The sequence below is a fragment of the Pyrus communis genome, chromosome 10 (genome assembly GCF_963583255.1).
Source record: "Pyrus communis chromosome 10, drPyrComm1.1, whole genome shotgun sequence".
NCBI classification, from domain to species: domain Eukaryota; kingdom Viridiplantae; phylum Streptophyta; class Magnoliopsida; order Rosales; family Rosaceae; genus Pyrus; species Pyrus communis.
The window spans coordinates 1536732-1556815 of record NC_084812.1 but is presented as its reverse complement, the minus strand read 5'-3'; the positions used below and the strand labels follow the sequence as shown (position 1 = coordinate 1556815).

Here is a 20084-nt window from a genome sequence, read left to right as displayed (position 1 = left end):
AATATGTCAACGATAGTGCCATTCATACACCTAATTTTGCCTTCTGCACCTTTGTTAATTTTTTGTCATATCTTGAATTCATTCAATCTGATAGTCGAAAATGCTTTGAATCGCTTGAATCGTGGGTGTGCTTTAATACGATATGTTTTTCACCTTGATTTGGACCGCTAGATTAAAGCTTACAGAAAGCTGAGATCAAATACGACTTTGATTTAAAAGACACCCGGATGCAGCTTCTGACGGCCAAGGAGTCGCCGTCTCCTGGACACTTCCTCTGATACGCAAATCCAGTCCACAACAATAATCGGTTCTCTGGATAGTGTAGGCAGGCTTCCGTGGCAAGTGGGACGAACCTCAAATCTTCCAGCTCGATTTCTACCAACAAAGACGTCGGGAAAAAATGTTTGTGTTAGTTGCGAGCGTGCCACTGCTAGTACTTGAAGCTGCGAAGCCTGCTTCTACTTCCTTTTCTTCAGCGGTGACTGGTGAATGGTGACAACAAAAAGTGACAGGCGCATTAGCTGCATTTTCCCTTGTGGACTATTTGCTTGCCAAAGCTGCTGTCCAGAAAATTTAAAACGGGTGATATAGTTTAACTCCATCACTAATAATCTTCTCAACCAAACCGAACGACACGGTAAATTACAGTGAAAGGTGATGATGGTCTTCAGATAGCATACCCTTCAAGATTAAATGCACTTGTTAAAAGAATCTCCTGCGACACCGAGCAGATCCAAGCTCCTCGTACTCAGCCTTAGTGACACACACTGCTTCAAAATCCGGACTTGATGCTAAGATAGATCCTCCCCTCCAAACGCTTAGTATGGGGCTGGAGAAACATGAAATTTTTTAATAAAACATCAAGTGGTATCATTTTTTTTAAGTCGAAAAAATGCAAGTAGGTATAAGGAGAAACGTTACTCTTCTTGAGGAGTTATCTTCACTGGATAGTCATCAGGAACAAGAGGCCGCAGCTCCCTCTCTCTGCAAAATATCAATAAAAACTTAAAAGTCTGAAAGAATGTTTTCGTATGAATTTTGATCTTGCACATTTAAATGGAAAAGTGACCAGTGCCATACAGTCTATCAGCTAGTCGAGGAAATAGAGTGCTTCCACCTGTTAAGAGAATGCTGCCAACGCAACTCAGACACGTTAGTAAGTATCAAAAACGAAGTCTTTTCTATATTCCTCAAGAAAAATGCAGAGCTTGAAAGGTCACTTTTCATAAAGTACAGGCTGTAGATGTGGTGGGCACGAACTGACAGCTCGAACAATACACTCTGCTAGTCCAGCCTGATTCATTCCTGCGAAAACAGGCCCAAGTTAGCACTTCCCTTCGCACTAAGCATATAGTTCCGAACGGACTGAGTAAAGATTAACACTGACTATCCCCATATTACTGTACCACACGCCATCACCTTGTATTGAAACAGCTAAAGAACATATTTCCAATGCTATGCTCTATAAATATCAACAACTTGCGAAAGCCGACCGGTAGTAATAAGTGCCAACCAACATGAACCCGAAGAGGAGATTATAACGTTGATTCAGTAACACATAATACAATGTATATGCATCAAAAAGTAAACAAAAACCCCAAATTGAAACAAGAAACAAGAATGCAAAACAAACCCAGATCAGCAGGATGGAAGATCATCTCTGGCACCAGGAACCTTTCATTTGTCAGGTCAAATTCCTACAAGAAACCCACCAAACCACACTAAAAACTAGTAAACAAACAAAGCAGTTGTTCAATTCGTTCAAACACATGAGAGAAAAATTTACATTCTTGCTCAAATCAATCTTCTTTCGATCCGCCAACTTGTCTGTAACCTCCATCCGATCCAAATCCATTTTCTTCTCCACATCTTTAAGTTTGTCACCATCTCTCAAAGCCAAGTATCTCTTCGCCTCCTCTGGGTTCTTAACAAACCCCTTTGTGTGCGTAATGCCGTCAGGCAACACATAAGTGCACCTGAAAAGATTGTCCTTCCCATGTTTCCTAAACACCCATTTCAAAACAACAAAAACCCTGTCAAGATTTCAGTTAAACGGACCAGCGGCCAACTACTAATAACACCGATACTATCCCCATTATGGGTCGAATCACTCATTACCACCCACTAGCACAGCAAGGGTGGAATTTTATCACAAAAGGCCTCAATGTCATTAAGGGTATAATCACTCACTCATTACATATCGTTCAATTTTGGGACATGAGATTCTTGTCTCTTCAACAAACCCACAACCAAAATCAAATTAAATTCAGAAATTCTAACAAAAAAAATTAAGAAAAGCTACATACTTTGCAATCTGGAGGTCACGATCAACGTCCATGGAAACAAAGCAGAGCTTCTCCTTGACATCGTCGATGAGAAACGTTTCGTCCATGACATTGACGGAGCGGTAAGAGACGAGCTCCTTGAGGTAATTGGTCAATGCCTTGCCGCCCAAATCGATCCGCTTGGCGGCGTAGTTGATGGTGAAGTTCTGGAAGACCGGGGCGGCGTGCGTGAAAGAGAAGCCGCAGTCGACGACGAGGCTGCACTGCGCCTTGATTTGGCGGCGGCTGGCCTCGCAAAGGTGGGCGAGGGAGGGGGAGTTCGCGACGTAGAGCGCCGAGAAGTTGAAGTCCTCGAAGACGAGCTCGTCGGTGGCGCGTTGGATGGAGGGGAGGGCGAAGAGGGGCTCCGTCAGGAGGAGGTAGGATTGAGCCGGGTTGACCCTAAGGAGGGAGGAGAAGAGGTTAGCCCAGATCTCCCGCTGGAGGTCCGGGTTTATTAGGTAGCCGCGGTCGATTGGGCGGCGGACGGCGGCGGAGGTGAGGTCCATGGGCTCGGTGGGGGAGGGGTGGACCCATTTCTTGGAGGATATCGGGCGGTACACACAGTTGGGTATAATGGCCGAGGGTTCGCGCTCGCCGCCGAGGCCGGCTTTGATTAGGCCGCCGCCGTTGTCTAAGACGACGACGTTTTGATGCATATTCAGGTGGAGGGAGGTTGAGCCTTGGAGTGAATTGGCGCGAGGTTGAGGTTTTGGTGAGTGTCTGTGACCCGCTTGGGTTTAAGGAATTTTGTAATGTATAGTAGCAGACTTTTTTTTTTTTATTCATTTTCTTTAAAAAGCGGATCTCTTCTACAAAATCGTTGGATTAATTGATCCGGATATTTGAAATTTCATCCAACAATTCATCTATTTTGACCCCTTAAAATCTATAATAATTTTTAAGGTTGGATAAAATTTTAAAGATTCGGATCACTTAATTCGATAATCTTTGTGAAAAAGATCCGGAGATAATCACTTCTTCTTTAAAAACCCATAAATTATAAACTGCAACTTTTACCAGAAAAAAGTTTAAAACTCATGACACTACGGCAATACATCAAGTGCAAAAATAAAATGGCTGAGCTTAAAAACGCACATAGAAGATTTTGAAAAATCTATTTTTTTATTGTTTACAAAAACTGTGAAACCGAGCACAAGACCATTCTAGGATTCATATAGCCGACTTCGCTTAGTGGGAAAAAGGCTTTGTTGTTGTTGTCGTCACAAAAACTATGAGCTATACGATCACGAGTTCTAATATTTTTTTTGAAGTTTAAGAAAAAACATCTAAACCCTCATTTTCTTGCAATTTTTGCTACACCCTAAGCTTTTAAATAAGGGTATTGCTATCCACACATCTTTTTTTCTTCTCACACACATCTTTCTAAATTTTCAATCGTCGAATGGAATGAGTTGAAGAAGATGGAAGGCCAAAAATTGCCAAGAGTAGGCGAGAAGTAAAAATACCTAAAGTAATAAAATTGTAGCATATTGCAAACGAAATCTCAAGCCAATCACACATATTTGAAAACCCAAATTTGCTCTCAATATATAATAAATCCCAAACCTTTTATGTTATAACTGCAAAGTGCATACAATGCATGTAAGTCCAGAAATAAGCACAATGGCAAGGAACCTAAAAAAGATGTAACGTCTTCCAAAAGAAAGTACCATAAGAAGGTATCTGCAGCATTAAGCTTTATCCAAAAACTGTAAATTGCTCAGGGGAGGAAAGGCATCCAATGTCAATAGGGGGCATAGTAGTACCCTCCCGGCTGAGGCATCATCGGTTGAGGAGCACTGCCATAGTAGCCGCCAGAAATCTTAGCCAAACCCAACTGCCCTTGCATCCCATCTCTTCCATATTGCTGCCAAAGCAGTTGTTCCTGTGAAAGCAAATGTTGCTTCCTCTCCATGTCTGCCATCTGCACGTATGACGGAGGAGGCACTAAGAGGGAGGCGGCAAACGGGTCCTGCTGCCCCACTGCATGGACAGTCCCATCCGGGGCAGGCAAAGCCAGCACTGGTGTAGCGGACTTGACTGCCCCCGGCATTGCCACGCTACTCGCACTCCCACCACTCAATTGCGAGGCGCTCACATGGTGCTTCACAGCGCCTTGATCATACATGCCACTCAATAACAATGAATCAAAACCACCAGCCAAATCAGCCTTCTGTTTTGACAGATTACTCGCCGTCTCCACCAATGCCAATTCCCAGTCTGCTTTACCACTCTCAGCAGCTGGTGTCTGCCAAGCCGAAGTCATTTCAGGCTCTCCATTTGAAGGGAATGTTTCCCAGGCCCCATTTGTATTAGTAGCAGTAGGAGCCGCAGAGAACAAAGCCAAAGCGAATTTGTTTCCTTGCTCATCAGCTGTGATTCCATCATCCCTCAAATTCACCAAATCCTCTGTCACAGGCTGATGCTGCAAAGGCTTAGGCCGGACTTCTGATGGCAGGGGAGGAGAAGCAGTGTAAATCTCTGGCGGAGGAAGTGCTTTCACCTCATAATTCACATCCTGCTTCGCCTCCTCGTCAATCTGAACATTCTCCTCCCTGTTTCTCTCAGGACTTTTTGGCCTCGTTGTCTTCCCCTTCAAGAAACCCTCAAGCGACTTCAAAAGCTTATCGGTTATTCTCTGCACCTCCGGGAACTCAGACGAACGTGCAATTCCCATATCCTTACACCAACCATAAAAACCCACAAGCTCATCAATCATCTTTGCCCCATTGACATAAGCATCGAAAGCCTTAGCGCAATCCGCATAATCCATCTCGGTAAACCTATCCAGCACCACCCCCAATGCCTCACATATCTCAACATACAGCCTAAAACTCTCCTTCACAACCTCGTATAGCGCAATGATCACCAACCTACTACTCTTTGCAGCACCCACCGGCCTGCAACCCAAAATCCGATTAAGAACCCTCAGCAAATCATTCAGCCTCACCAACACCCTCTCCGGCCGCATTTCCCTCACCGGTGTACTATCCTTACTCTCTCTTCTCTTCTCTCTCTCCAATACCTGATCACTCTGATAATTTTCGTACTCAAATTCCCTCCTTTCCTCTCGATTCGCTCTCTCCCTCTCCTGATCGAATCCACTACTGCCCTCCCTGCCTCTCGATTTCCTCTCATAAACCTCAAACTCCACCTTCTCCTCAAGATACATGGCATAAAACCTCACAAACCCGGCATGATTCCAAGAACCCGAATGCGCCTCGTCACGAAAAGCCGACAAATTCAGAAACCGCACTCCTGTCCGAGTTGCAGACACAATCTCCTCCGCAAACGAAGGGTGCCCATCAACCAAAACCCTATGAACAAGCATAAGGACCTTGAGAGCCACAATCCAATCGTGGGTTTTGCTCAAACGCCTCGACACAGTCGCCACCGCCGCCGTGACGTATCCGCGCGAGTGGGCGGTCAGGTTTATGATCTCCCTTATGTACTTTTCATCAGCCGGGTCCTCGTCGTGGGTGGTGGCCTTAACCACCAGAACTTCGAGGTCCGGCGCTATGTTTCCGGCCACTTTGGCCAGGCTAATGCTTGTCTGATCCTTCACCGCCCCAATCGCCTTGCGAATTGTGCTCGGCGCCATTGATGAACTCGATTGAATCCAAGAAACAACAAAAAAAGGGGTTTATCAGTAACTTTACCTCTGCTCTGTTCAGGGCTGCGGAGGAGCCGATCGAGAGCGTAGAAGATGAAAGGAGAGATCTTTGACTTGGGTCTCCGCCGTAGACGGTGGAGATTTAGTCCGTACGGCCGGAATCACTCAATGGAGCTGTGCTGCGAAAGCAGAGAGCGATCGGGAGAGTATCTGTTGCACTCTTTTCGCTTTTCTTCGAAAGCGCGTAATCTTAAGGACTAAACCCTTCGCTTAATTACGGGGTTTAAATAACAGACGATTGATTAGACGGCACTTGACGGATTGTGGACTTTTTCTTCGACGTTAAATATTCAAATGCGGTGGATTTGTCTTATGCGAATGTAACGGACTCTAACGACGGACGAAACCTTTTTTTTTTGTCTAACGCAACCTTTCTTAGAGCACATTCGGCCAATAAATATTTATCACATCACTCGTCCAATAAATACTTATTATTAACAAGCTTTCGTTTTATAGGTATTAGAAGGTGATTAGTATGTTACTATTTGTCTTAAATGATATTTCTCATTGGCCAATTTCATTTTAGTCGTTTTTCTTTATTTGGACGGAATTCCATTTTTAGTACGAGTGAGGGATCATACTACCAAATTTATGCAAAATGCGAGGCTACTTTGTTTTGCATCAAATCACAAAATGTTTAGTGTTTATATGGACGATATTCCAAATAAAGATTTAAATTTGAGTGTAAAGATGAATGCACTCTAAATGAGCTAAGTCCCGACATATTAGAATATAAAAGTTAACTTAAGAAGATAAATGAGTTAGCAAGTGGTGTACTATCGAGATAATTAGGATTTTTTTCTCTAATTTATTGTGTTTCAAGTTTAAATTCATTTTTATTCTTTAATGTAAATTTAAAAATATAGAATATTATCATTCAATACTACGGTTTGGTAGTATTCATCTTCATTTATATTGCTAGCAATATAAGTTTAACTTCTTAATAATAACTCGGAAAATCCAGAAAAAAAAATAATAATAAATAATTTGTAAAAGAGAATTTCTAAAAATAATAAAATAATAAAATAAAACTCACAAAAGGGAAAACCGCCTCTTCCCGCGAATATCAGCAGCTTGTTAATCTTGGTCCCATTTTCTCTATTATTCCTTCCCCCAACTGAGTCGACTCAGTCAGCCCACAACCACCATGTTCATCCTCCGAGTTCACTCAGTGGACACCAACCATCCTCTCAGCCTCGAAGACGCCGACTTCACCGCCGTCACAACTTCCAAGACCACCGCTGCGGCTAATTCTGACCCTAAAACCACCCCCAAACCCAAATTCAGCGAGCGAAGAGGAATCGCCCACTTGTTTCGGAAAATCGGACAGTCGTCGCTGCCGTGCCCCGCCTCTCGCTCTCCCATCCTCTTCGTCGTTGCCGTTCCCAACTACCTCTCCTTCGACGACTTCATCCGCTTCTGCGGGTCCCGCATCGACCATGTCCTCGAACTCGTATTCATCAGGTACAATGGTTGAGGAAATTTTTAATCTTTCGATTTGGGGTTGTGGGTTTGGTTGCTTGATCAAAACCCTGAATTGGGTTTCTGAAGAAATTGAGGAAAATGCAAACTTGGGTTTTGTTTCCAAAATAATGTGGATAGTGTTTTTGCTTCAATTAATTCACAAGCTTGCATTGATAATTTTAATAAATTTAAATAAATTGCAAAAGAAAATGAAGAGCTGTAATTTGAGCTAAAAATCTAAAAGATCAATACTTTGGACTGAAAGGAAATGTTTGCTTGCAATTTACGTTTCATTATGTTGTGTTTTTGTTTCATTAGTCACCGAAAGAGTCTGAGTTAGTGTTTGTTTCATTGGATTAGGAACGATGGAATGGAAGACAGGTACAGTGTTTTGATTGAATGTAAGAATCGGGACACGGCTGGTGAATTTTATAGCACTTTTAATGGGAGGAAGTATTCGCCTGGAGAGGTAATGAGCCTTTCGTTATGTCTGTTCAACTTCGTGCGTGGTTTATTATCGTATACACAGTGATCTTATGTCTGCCCATTCCTTTGGTTTGATATTTTGCAGGCTGAGTTGTGCCATATCCTGTTTCTGCAATCTGTGGACTACACAGAATCAGAAGAAGTAGCTGGGATTCCAGAGAACGAATTTACTGAGTTACCTACTTGCCCAGTTTGCCTTGGTGAGTCGCCATTTTCTATGGTGTGCTGGGAGCTGTTTTTTTTTTCCCCCCCAAAGTTATAACGGTTATGCCCAATATTTATACTAACCTCGTTCAACTTGTTTGAATGTTAGAGAGATTGGATGCAGACACTAGTGGAATAGTGAGTACACTTTGTGATCATTCGTTTCAATGTCCCTGCATTTCAAAATGGACTTTGTCTTGTCAGGTGAGTTGGTTGTTCTTTGTTCCAAAATTTCTTTTACGTGTCTAAGTTTGTTAGAGATCTTGGTTGAGAGCATTGGTGACTGCAGTAGTAATATTCATTGGTTCTCGTATATGCATTGGTGACTGCAGTAGTAATATTCCTTGTTTCTCGTATATGCTGCTATTCTTTTATTAGTTGATCTTCAAGCTTTTGCAGATTGTTGACCACCTGGTGGTTACCTAAAGGTCTTGTTGGGAGGTTACTGGGTCAGCTTTGTTACCATCCCACTCAAAGTAGCCCTTTTTTTGGGATACTTTTCTGAGTTTTTGAAATCTCTTAGTTCATGTCCCATCTTGTTGTACTGTAGTAGGGATAACACAAGAAGAATCAACTGTAACCTCCTTTTGGGTAGAAAAATGGATAAAAGTCTTTGTTAAAAGAAAGAAAAAGGTGTTTAGTTATTTCAAATTTCCTCTGTGCAGCGGTTATGGTCTTGGGTTTATGAACTTCAGCTTCAATTTCCATTGGCTTCTTCATAACTTTGATATGGTTTTGGTGTTGGGTTTCTGAAGGATGGCTGCTGATTTGATATTCTGTGTCACCAGGTTTGCCGACTATGTCAGCAGCAGGATGAAAAACCAGCTTGCTGTGTCTGTGGAATACCAGTGAACCCCTGGATTTGTATAATATGTGGTTTTGTAGGATGTGGAAGGTAAAACTGATGTATTGTTCTTTCTTCTTTGGTTTTTTCTGTCTCCAAAGCAAGAAAGCAATATAGCTCATGTATTATTACTTGATGAACTATGACGTTGTCTTGATTAGGTTTATCATGGACAGAAAGTTATTGATGATTTTTTTTTTTTTCTTCTTCAAAATAGATATACTGAAGGCCATGCTGTTAAGCACTGGAAGGATACGCAACATTGCTATTCTCTTGAGTTGGACAGGCAGCAGATCTGGGATTATGTTGGTGATGCTTATGTTCACCGCCTGAACCAATCAAAAGTTGATGGAAAAATAACAAATGGTACAGATTCTCGTTGTATGTCACTGGAATGTAGTGCTGATTCTGGAATTAGTGAGGCCCTCTATAGTAGCAAAGTTGACACTGTATGTACTCTAGCTAGCACCATCCGTAATTTTTCGTTCTCTTATTAGCATAACTGACTTTAGATGTTGTGCTACAACAGATTGTAGATGAATATAATCGACTTGTTGCCAGTCAACTTGAGAATCAAAGACAAGTAAGGCTGTCACGAAACCCCACTGAACCCCTTTGTTTGTGTTCTTACTTTTCCCTCTACCTAATGTGGCTGTTGATCTCGTTAGAATCCTTTTTACTTCCAATCATTTTCTTTAATCTTTTCCTGTCTGTTTTGTTTCTTTAAATTCAGTATTATGAATCTCTATTCATGGAGGCCAAAAGCAAAAAGGAGAGTACAATTTCAGAAGCGGTGGAGAAGGCTGTAAATTCCAAGATGCAGGATTTGCAAGCAAAACTGGAGAAATGTCTTGAGGAAAGAAATGCTGTTGCAGATGTGAGTTTGTAAATGTCATCCTCTTGAATGTTACTTTTGCTTTGGGTTTCGGCATAGGTATTGTTGTATCGAGTGAATTCACATTTTTTTCTGACAGTCCTTTATTTTTGTTGTGCTTGCTTTTGGGTTTGCTGCTTAGATCAACCGCAATCTCATCAAGGACCAAGAAACTTGGCGCAGAAAGTTGAAGGAAATCGATGAGAGGTACATATTAGTTTGTGATTTTAACTGGCAGTGAATTCTTCCATATTGGTATCTTCCGTGATTTAAACTCCATGTTCTTTTAGGGAAGCTGCATCGCTGAGGTTAAGAGAGGAAAAGATAGTTGATTTGGAAGAACAGGTATTGCAATTCCAATTTTGTGCTAGTTTGCAAGTGTTCAGAAGTAGTGTCGGGTTCTTAACAAGTTTAAACGATGGTTATCGCAGATTAGAGATCTTACAGTCTATATTCGGGCCCAAAAAACACTTGATGACATGACGGGCTCGGACAGCATAAAGGGCGGAACAGTATTGCCTGTACCTTCAAAGCAATCTTCTCCTGCCAACTCCAGAAGACAGACCAAATCCGGCCGGAGACGGAACTAGAAGATAGCGATCGACAAGTCGTGTATAGTAGTTGAATGCATGTTCAGTAGATTTTGAATCATGTAGCGGTTTCGGCTGTAATTTTTGTTTTAACTAATTTTGTTCGTCTAATTGTAAGCTGTGTGCATATTTGGAGAACTAACAATGATTAAGGACTCGTTCTGAACTTAGCAGTTCTTTTAAAGGGACTCAGTTCTTTTTGCAGAAAGTACCAAATTTGTGTTTCTTGCAGGAAACGTTAAATAGTGTTTCTAGAATCCACTTAGATTTTTGTCAACAATTGGTTTCAAAACATTTTCATTAAAAACGTTTTTAGTCACTTTAAAAATAACTTCCAGATGAGAAACATGTTTTTGTCTAATAAAGGCACTTTCTGAAGAAGCATTTGCCTACTGCTTCCTTTAAAAAAGAGTAATTCCAAGCGATTTCCCAGGGGAAGCGGTTGGAGTTTTAGTGAAATTTTTAACGTTTATCGTAGAAGCACTTGGTTTCTTAGTAAAAATTTCAGCGTCGTTATACTTTATAGTAAAACTGATTCTAATAAAGTGCTTATGAGCAAAAGTTCTGAAAGAGAGCTGTCATAAACGGGTCAATATAGTATACTGCTACGCAATGGGAACTAAACAACAACAACAAAGCCGCTTTCTTATTTATCACCAGAAAAATAGAGTACAGAAAATAAAATGACTAAATCATATCTGGTTCACAATTAAATTAATTTCTGAGATTCTCAGCAACTTATAAAGTAAAGAAAAGGATAAAACAGTCTGGCCTTTTAACCAAACCAACTAGTATCTTTTGCTGAACCCCCTCGTCGTCCGATCTCGACCTTTCGCCTGGCGCAGCATTTCTTCAAGACTTCAAACTATAGTTCATCACTTTCCAATTATCCTAAATGACGGGAATTGCCTCACAGCGATCTGTTTTGACCTGTTTTCAAATGCCACTATAACGAATTCTACTGGGTTAATCCAATTATCCTAAAACTATAGTACCTAAATCCACAGTTTCCCCTCAAAAATATAATATGATGACATCAGGAACGGGGACCATCACGGAAGAGAGAAATGCACCTAAGGTCCTCGGTGGAAGCCACGCACACGGGATTGTCACCTTTGGGGTTGATCTGACGCGGCTGCTCCAGAAGTCGTGCTAGGCCCAGCACCATTTTCGATTGGGGGATTAGTTCCCCACTTTCCTTCCGACTCTAATGGCTCAAGTACATGCACTCCACCGTCTGTAAGTCCTAAGGCAAACTGGTTGGGTTCGGATGGATGTGCCGCAACAACGAGAGGATACACCCTTAAGCTGTTAAATTTGTTGTTAGATATGTTAATTACAAAAGGAAAAAAGCAAATACATATGTGGACCTTCGTATTGTATTGACAGGAAAATGTACCTTGGATTTGGAGGTAAATAAGCGGTTGGTAGTATTCGGCATCTCAATCTAAGTGTAAGAGCAGTGAGAACCCCAACACTTCCATCTTCAAAGCTAACATAAATTAACTGGCTATCACAGGAATATACAGCATGTGTGATCGGACCACTAACTTCTCGAGGAACCCACTGTATGAGAAACATAGTTCAACATGCAAGCAGCACTAATTAGACCCTAAATAACAACGATTAAACACACCAGAACATCACAATCACCGGAAAAATTCATCTTAATGCTTGCTAGTGCTCTTACTATATGCAAGCAAAGCATTTATGCCAGTGGTGTATATATGCAATGATTAAATTTTAAAGCCTATGCAACAATTGATTCTTTATAATAAATCAGGATAAAAGTATACTCAAAAATAAATTTAAGCACAAAAAGCTATGGCACCTGCTTAAGGCATTCCAATTTTGGTGCTTCATATATGGCTATCTGTGTTTCATGAACTGCCAGCAAATGCATCTGATCTGAGTGAAACTGAACTCGGGTATCAGCAAGGGGAGCAGCAGCCCGGCCACTAGGCATCTGAAGAAATTTACTAGACTGCTTCTCCCATCCATCCGTGTTCCAAACACATAACTGCGGCAAAGAGAAACAAAAGCATTGATGACTTAATAACCCAGTATCAACATCAAGAAGAGGAACAGAAAGACTATTGGTTGAACGAAAAAGATTGTCAAATACCGAAAGAATTTTGTAAAGGCCCGAGGCAAGGACTAAGTGAGAAAAAAATTCTAAAGATATGCACTACAGAAATGCATTTCCCAGTTAGTCACACAAATGAAATGATTTCAATGGAAATGTGAAATTTAACCAGGTTCCAGGGAACCAGGTTTCTATGAAGTTGAGTTAAACCATCTGGAAACTACATTGATCCTTTTGGCTTGGCTTGGCTACTCGTGATAAGTTTCTTCTGATAGTCACCAGTTGACTGCTTCAAGCCTAGTAGCATAGCAAATTGCACGCATATAGACTCACATGTTGTCTAATATTCATACCTGAGAATCAGCCCCCGAAGATACAAGCACATTAAGAGTATGAGAGAAGGCAAGGCCTGTTATTCTTTTCTGATGACCTTTTAGCTTGGTTTTAACCTGTGAAAGGGGAGCATCCGGATTGTAAGCAATCCCCTAGTCCAGCCATCATCACAACCTGGCTAAATTATAGTTCAGAGAACAAAGACCTCACCTCATCAACCCGTACATTGTAAATCTGGATAGAAGAATCATCCATTCCTATGGCAATGATATTATTGTCTTGAGGATGAAATGCCAGATATGTTGCAGCTGGGGGTGGGGGCATAAATGTTGTCATTGTCTGCAATTCAGAAAGCAAGACATTAATACAACAATATAAAACCATAAATGTTGCCATAATTAGGTTTTAATGGTATTCGGGAAATAAGGGTGGGCAAATTGAATATTATGATATAAATTTTCTAGTTTTCAGCAAGTGTGGGAAAGTAGATTATAGAATGGGCATTGTGAAGGATGGTATAGAATCACCAATTTCAAGCGAGATTGTCTTGTGCATGGCACTATTAAAGGGTTTATAGACAACATCAACAAAACAACCTTTTCCCACTAAGTGCGGTCAGCTATATTAAAGGGTTTATAGACATGCATATTTAATCAACCAGTACAATACGAGAGAGAAGTTTAGAGGAAACCATCTACCTTAAATGTCATCATATTGAAAAGGGATATTTTCCCCCCTGAAGCTGACATAACATAAGAATCGTTCTTTGACAGTGCAAAGCATGGAACAGCATCCTCAGGGTTTGTATCACTTATATCATTGGTCATCAATATTCCACTTGAAGGTTGCCATAATTGCGGTAGACTACTGGCTGTGGCCTACAAGAACAAACTTTTTGGTAAATGGAAAACTTAAGGATGCAAAAAAAAAAAAAAGAATACATAAATGCAACCATCAGTTTAACTTTTAGGAAATCTAAGACCTTTTGTATTCGTTCATTTCTTTGCCATTTCCAGAGCTTGTGTACAGCATTAGATGATAACGCCAACACTGAAAGTCCTGAATTTGTATATATCAATCTAGAAACCTGAAATAATAATCCGTCAGTGCTTCACGATAAAAACATGCATAGTTCTCATAAAACGTTTTAAAAGAAACAAAAAGCAAATGAATATATTACAGAGATTCACCATGCAGTGATCTTACTAAAATCTCTTAAAGAAATCAGAAATAATTTCAACAGATTAATTTTGCTTTGAGTACAAGTCACAATAAAAGTCGAGGCACAGTTGTTAAATAGCAAAGGCATAGGAAATATATAATGACTACAAAATATAATGCCACAAAAGCTACAATTCTTAACAATTTAGGACAGAAGAGAACTAATACCCTCATTGCTGTTAAAGTATCAGGGAGCCTCAGAGAGCGGCATTGTGATAGTTCACTGATTTCAGTCAGTTTCCAAATCCTGGCTTTCTCTACCGACTCATCAGCAATTCTAGGTTTAATGTCGACCAAACTTCTATTGTCATTGTTCTACACAGATCGACATAGAAAGAGAAGGAGAAGGTTAAACCATCGTATAAAAACACCCTTTTTTACCGTTGAAGAAGAAAATTGAACTTCTAGTTTCAAACACATTTCCTATGCATAATAACATACATTTTGATCAGACTGAATATTAAACATAAGTTGATGATAATAACATCGTTTAATATAGCATGCTTCCAATATTTTAGTCACCCATGAGAGAGATCATGACACTCACCAGTCCAACCATGGCTGACACAGGAGCAGCTCGATCTCCAATGCTTGTTCCAATAGGAGTGCTGGAAGGCCCAAATGTTCCTACTGGGAGTGCCTGCATATTAATGATGCATTTAGCTAACAGATTTTAACAAGGTATGCCAAGTTGAAACTTTTACCTTCACTGCAGCCGCAGAAGCAGCTCTTGAAGCATCAAATGTGCGACTTTCCACAGTTCTTAGCAACCTAATTCCATCTGTATTTGCCAGAATTTTAATACCATCATTCGTTGAGGCAGCTAACAATATTCCTTCCTTGTTAAATCTGATTGTGGGAGAAGCCTGCAGGGTTTTAAGATCATGGTGAGTAATCTGGAAGGAATTGTTTTATTTAGAAAAATAAGTTGTGATGCCTACCGGCAATCCACCATCTGCATCAGTACTCGTCAAAAGGTTAACATTGTCCATGTCCCAAAATTTGACAGTGAACTCATCGCCAGCAGCCAAGAACCGGTTTTTAGTGGTATCAAACTGCACAACCCCAACTGTACGCTTTGCAAGACCATGATAGGTCCGCTTTACAGCTCCTTCACTTTCATTCCACTCCACCAAGGATGAATCCCCTTCTTTATTAGTCCCACATGAGAACAACCTATGTGTTCAGAGAAGATACAAAGACGTCCATCATAATATAACAGATAAATACTTAATATCACATCACTAATAGAACAATGTCTTTGTAAAGGGTGCAGAAAGTAACCTTGCTCCATCTGCACTGTATGCCATAGTGGTAGATGAATGGCCTGGTGCATCATAGTCAACTCTTGAGCCCACATTATCATACAACCATGCCTTTATTTTCCCATCAGTAGCCGTCGAGAAAATGAACTGGAAAAAGAAACAGTAGGGGATTAAGAACTTTTAACACAAAGTACAATATAATCGTACAATCTATGAGACATCAAATCAAGTTGCTAATGACTTAAGTCTAAAACAAATTTTGTGAGCCCTTCAAAAAAATTTCCTTACTTTATGAGTTAGTTTCCTATTCCCCATTTAGTGAAACTGTGTCCTAATATTTTTGATTGAAATACATACGGTTAAGTATTAACTGATTCAGAATCTCCATTTAATTTGTACATTACAAAAAAACAAACAGAAACTTTTAGTTTTTTATTTTAGTTTTTTTTTTTTTGTTGTAAAATAATACCCCTTTTACATTCCACGTTATCAACACTATAACATAAATAGATAGTACCTGGATATTTTCTTTGTGATGTGGACACACTGAATATACAGGTGCTTCATGGCCTTCAAAAGTATACTGCTTAATCCCAGTGGCTGCATCCCACACCTGCAGAATATTGAACTATCATATCTAACTACGAACTTGAACCTGCAAAATCAAATTAGAATTAGTCAAGTCAGATCAAACCTTAATGACCCTATCATCCCCGCAAGTGACAAGGCACAGCTGTTTGTTTGGATATGAGAAAGCAAGATCATTGACGCTGCCAACATGGGCCTCGATCTGAAAACAAGACACGAACAGCAATGCGTAAGTCAATGGTACCCCCATAAAGGAAAATAAGATGTCCAACAAGAATAGGAAAACATAAGGAGACAAAATATAAACAAAATAAAATAACAAGAGCAAATGACAGAAGACTATCTTCGAAGGGATAGGTTGATGGAATAAACCTCCAGGTGATTTCGTAACTCATCACCACCATGGTAGGAATATATGTGTACAATGTGCTTAGAGTATGCAACACCTGCAGTAGAATTTTGAGTCATCATAACCAGTTTTAAGATTCATTTCTTAATTCTTGACAATATTTGATGAACTAGCATAAGTCTACTTCAGAAAATCCAGGATACAGACACCTACCAACAAGTGTCCCATCAGGGCTCCACATCACACGGTTGATTGATGCTGTATAATCACTGGCCAAAGATGCCTACAGGACAATGAAGATGGCAATATTATTTAAAAATCCATACGAAACTACAGAATATCAAGAGCCAAACCTGCAGTGCCCCTGAACATGCTCCAATGTCCCAGACTTTGAAGTTCTTAATAGCCTTTTCTTGGCTTGGTAGCTTATATATCATGACATCACCCGTGTTTGTTCCAACTGATATGATAAAATTGCTTATTACTAAAAGAAAAGCTATAATTCAACATTTGAAAGAACGAAATAAAAAATATATACAAAAACAATAATTTACAACAAGTGGAATGGAGATCAGCTCTCTGGAGCTTACCAAGAAATAAAATTTGTTGCACCGGGTGGAAATCCATACTCTTGACAGCTGAACCCGGACTTAAAGTCATAACAACAGACCTGGGCAAGTCATCAGAAGAGTAGGAACTCTGACCATGGCTCTGATTAGGATATGCAACAGGCAGCATATTTACTGGCAGATTATTGGCCTGTTAGAAATTGAGTTAATACAGATTACAGAATCAATTATATACACTAAGAAATTGCAACTTGAAAGTTTTCTGTAAAATAAAGCTATACAGATCTTTGGCATAAAACTTGCGACTGCTCATAAAAAAGGTAACTGGAGGACCACTTGCATCATGTTTATAAGAATAAAATTTCTTTTAATTCCGTTATGCATACTTCCTCATCATCCATGTTCTAGTATTTATAGAAACAGAAAACTTCCTCTGTAAGTTTTCTGATTGTATTGAATAGAATAATCAGTTACACAGATGTGAATATATATAGCCTTAGCTGCCTTAGTCTAATTACAAGAATACCCTCAACTATCTTAACTAATTACAGTAACTAACATAACTGTTTACATTTAGCTTTATCATACTACTTGACAGTAACTACAGTAGATGACTTGTCATTTGCCCTATTAGTATTTTGCATAATCTAAACTTACCATTTTGTTACCAACCTTTTGAAGGAACAATTTCTCTACCTACCTTTTATGAAACAATATGTTAAGGAAATTGAATTTGAATAACTGAAATAAATTTATTTCTTTAAAACTGAAATAATTTATTATTAGAGTCAAAAGAATATACATCAAAAGAAAGGAAAACTTCAGATTTAGCAATATAACTCGGACTTCCATCAGATAAATCAGAATATGTAAAAATTAAGGATAGATTTATACTTCATCCGGTATCCCAAAAGGTCTTGATCTCTTCAGAACGAACTCAGAATCTGCTGTTTGATAGTCCATAGTTGGGTTACCGGTAGGAGGAGTTCTAGGGCGCTTCAAGATGGCTGCAATGATGGTAAATATATTACACAAGAAAAACAGTTGCAAATTTAAGAAAATTAATACAAAAGCAAAAAACATGTTAAATAGGAGAACAAAAAGAATAAAGCTAACACGTCATATAAAAATTTCAGACAAAAGAACAATACAAGCTAACCATAAGAAAATGTCAAACTTCAAAGCTAAATGCTCCAGAAACATTACCCGCAGTGTTAGCTGCGGCCAACCCAAGAGGCCCAGCAGAAGCTGAGGGATGAGGCACAGGTGATGGATTTGCCATCCATCCAGCAAGAGACGTTGGAAGAGCAGCTGGTGTGGGCTGAAAGGGCTATATACATATACACCCAGAGTCAATCTTCAATTTAGAGACAGTTTGACTTCATACCAAAACAATATATTTTGTGTTCTACCTACCCCATGAGCACCCAATGGAGGGAAACCCCCTGTCTTAGGGACTGCCCCCATTAAATGATTAGTGACAGGAGATGGAGCGCTGGTACCATTTGGTTGTCCACAACTGTGGTCTACAAACAGGGTCTTTATGTCTGGATTGGACCTTGGGTTCTTACAAAGCTGATGCTGCCAGTTTAAACTGCAGTTTTCATGACACAAAAGTTAGGTAACCAGATATCTTAAAATTAAAGCAAGAAAAAATGTAGAGTCTCAGACACACGAGGCAGAAGCTTCTCAAAAACCTCTGATTAATAAGAGTACGCAGTCTCGAGTTCTTCAGGGTAGGAAATTGAAGTTTATCACGAAACAATGGGTTAGCCTCTATTAACTTTTTCAGTTCAGCAAGCATTATACTCCTTGCAGACTTAGTATCACCATATTTAGATAACTGTTCATTATCCCTGAAAAGTAATGCATACCCAAAAACATGTCAGGTCATAGAGATTACAAAAACGTGAACTAGCCGCCTATAACAACAACTGTCAACAGCACAAGACAATTTGTTCTCACCTAAAGTTTTCCAGAGTCAACAACTGTGTAATTTCCTTAAAAAGTTCCTCATTAAATGATGCAAAAACTTTCAAGTCCTTAACTAAAATGTCCACAGCTTTTGCTCGATCCCGCCTACAACAATCATTTATTCAGTTTTGAATCATATGGGGCAAAAAAATAAAAAATTAAATGAAGTAAATCAATCAACAAGGATTAAACCATAACAACAATTTGATTAGAAACAACAATCCAATACACCTACTTGTCTAAAGCTTCAAGGTACTTCTGCTTGCGAATCTCGAAGAAAATCTTCATAGAGTATCGATTATCATCAACCTTCGTGAAACCAGACAAATACTTTTCCACCTCCTCCCACTCTCCATTTGTCACCATGTCCTCAAAGTACCTCATGTTAAAGAAAAACCCTGACTCTTGCTCCAACCTCCACACCCACAACAATCACAGCAAAATTAATCGAAAATCGAAACAAATTAAACCACCTAACAAACATACAGTTATACATACATATCCATAAATTAATAAAGTATATAAATTAAGCATACTTGTGAACACTGTCTTTGAATTTCTCTTCATCCAGAAACTGAAGTATGAGAAAAACGAGCTCTCTGCTAAGCGAGGACATCGTCGTCCCTGAACTCCTGCCAAAACCCTGATTTAGGCAAAGATCTAAACCCTCCTGCTCCAATTCTCCAATACAACAACTCAAAATTTCCAATATTTTACACAAAATTCAAATACTTCAACATATAATTTTCAGTTCCGAAAAATCAATCAACAAAAAAATAAAAGCTCAAAAATTTGGAAAATTAACGAAATCAGAGGGGAAAATGAGAAGGAAAGGAGGTACCTTTATGATATCGATGGCTCAGATCGGAGGGTTTGAAAGCTTTCTCTCTCTAGTTTCTCTCTCTAGCTCTCTTTGTTTTGGTGCTTTGGAGTCAGGTATTTATATGGAGAAGAAGAAGAAGATAGAGATTAGGGATTTGGAGGAGAAAAAGGTTTAGAGAGAGAAACGAACAAATATAATAGCGTGAACGAGATGAGATGTATTTAGACTGATAAGCGGAGTGATAGGTCCGCGTGCTTATATCAAGAGTGTGTATCACCTTATATAATGGATAAGCCATTCGGCTTATGCGGTTCATGTGCAACGCTAGATTTGGAGTTATTTTCGGCTGGATTTGCGCAGCCTTAGTTGTCAGTTTGTAAATAATAATTATTAAAAATTAAGGTAATACTAAAA

General features: G+C 39.6%; 4 protein-coding genes across 7 annotated transcripts; 1 reads left to right on the top strand and 3 right to left on the bottom strand.

Moving 5' to 3' along the window:
• Positions 1 to 113: 113 nt before the first annotated feature.
• On the bottom strand, positions 114 to 3063 carry LOC137747313 (actin-related protein 6-like). Its single transcript, XM_068487406.1, has 8 exons — positions 2307 to 3063; positions 1787 to 2003; positions 1634 to 1697; positions 1221 to 1305; positions 1081 to 1131; positions 922 to 984; positions 681 to 829; positions 114 to 557 (listed from the first exon to the last, which is right to left on the bottom strand). Exons 1-7 carry the CDS (start codon positions 2981 to 2983, stop codon positions 703 to 705), a joined length of 1284 nt encoding a protein of 427 aa, XP_068343507.1. The 5' UTR covers positions 2984 to 3063; the 3' UTR covers positions 114 to 557; positions 681 to 702.
• Positions 3064 to 3831: 768 nt separating this feature from the next.
• LOC137747527 (putative clathrin assembly protein At2g25430) lies at positions 3832 to 6215 on the bottom strand. The gene has a single exon (XM_068487656.1). It carries the CDS (start codon positions 5926 to 5928, stop codon positions 4072 to 4074), a length of 1857 nt encoding a protein of 618 aa, XP_068343757.1. The 5' UTR covers positions 5929 to 6215; the 3' UTR covers positions 3832 to 4071.
• Positions 6216 to 7073: 858 nt separating this feature from the next.
• On the top strand, positions 7074 to 10757 carry LOC137746677 (BRAP2 RING ZnF UBP domain-containing protein 1-like). The gene is made up of 11 exons (XM_068486681.1): positions 7074 to 7464; positions 7825 to 7933; positions 8036 to 8150; positions 8264 to 8358; positions 8943 to 9049; positions 9216 to 9447; positions 9528 to 9581; positions 9732 to 9875; positions 10015 to 10079; positions 10163 to 10217; positions 10304 to 10757. The coding sequence occupies exons 1-11, from the start codon at positions 7148 to 7150 to the stop codon at positions 10460 to 10462; spliced, it is 1452 nt and encodes a 483-aa protein (XP_068342782.1). The 5' UTR covers positions 7074 to 7147; the 3' UTR covers positions 10463 to 10757.
• Positions 10758 to 11082: 325 nt separating this feature from the next.
• LOC137746676 (topless-related protein 4-like) lies at positions 11083 to 19846 on the bottom strand. 4 transcript variants are annotated; one of them, XM_068486680.1, is made up of 27 exons: positions 19689 to 19846; positions 19384 to 19517; positions 19083 to 19262; positions 18839 to 18952; positions 18571 to 18729; positions 18290 to 18467; positions 18080 to 18203; positions 17768 to 17880; positions 16895 to 17063; positions 16658 to 16764; positions 16518 to 16587; positions 16328 to 16401; positions 16062 to 16157; positions 15885 to 15980; positions 15387 to 15514; positions 15044 to 15278; positions 14807 to 14968; positions 14650 to 14742; positions 14271 to 14417; positions 13864 to 13968; positions 13580 to 13759; positions 13092 to 13220; positions 12902 to 12997; positions 12294 to 12482; positions 11862 to 12028; positions 11536 to 11770; positions 11083 to 11408 (listed from the first exon to the last, which is right to left on the bottom strand). In XM_068486680.1, exons 2-26 carry the CDS (start codon positions 19461 to 19463, stop codon positions 11572 to 11574), a joined length of 3390 nt encoding a protein of 1129 aa, XP_068342781.1. In that variant the 5' UTR covers positions 19464 to 19517; positions 19689 to 19846; the 3' UTR covers positions 11083 to 11408; positions 11536 to 11571. The 4 variants fall into 4 exon arrangements, with proteins under 4 accessions (XP_068342781.1, XP_068342778.1, XP_068342779.1 ...); XM_068486677.1 differs by having other exon boundaries at positions 11083 to 11770; XM_068486678.1 differs by having other exon boundaries at positions 11083 to 11770; positions 19384 to 19479; positions 19689 to 19845.
• Between the last annotated feature and the right edge of the window lie 238 nt (positions 19847 to 20084).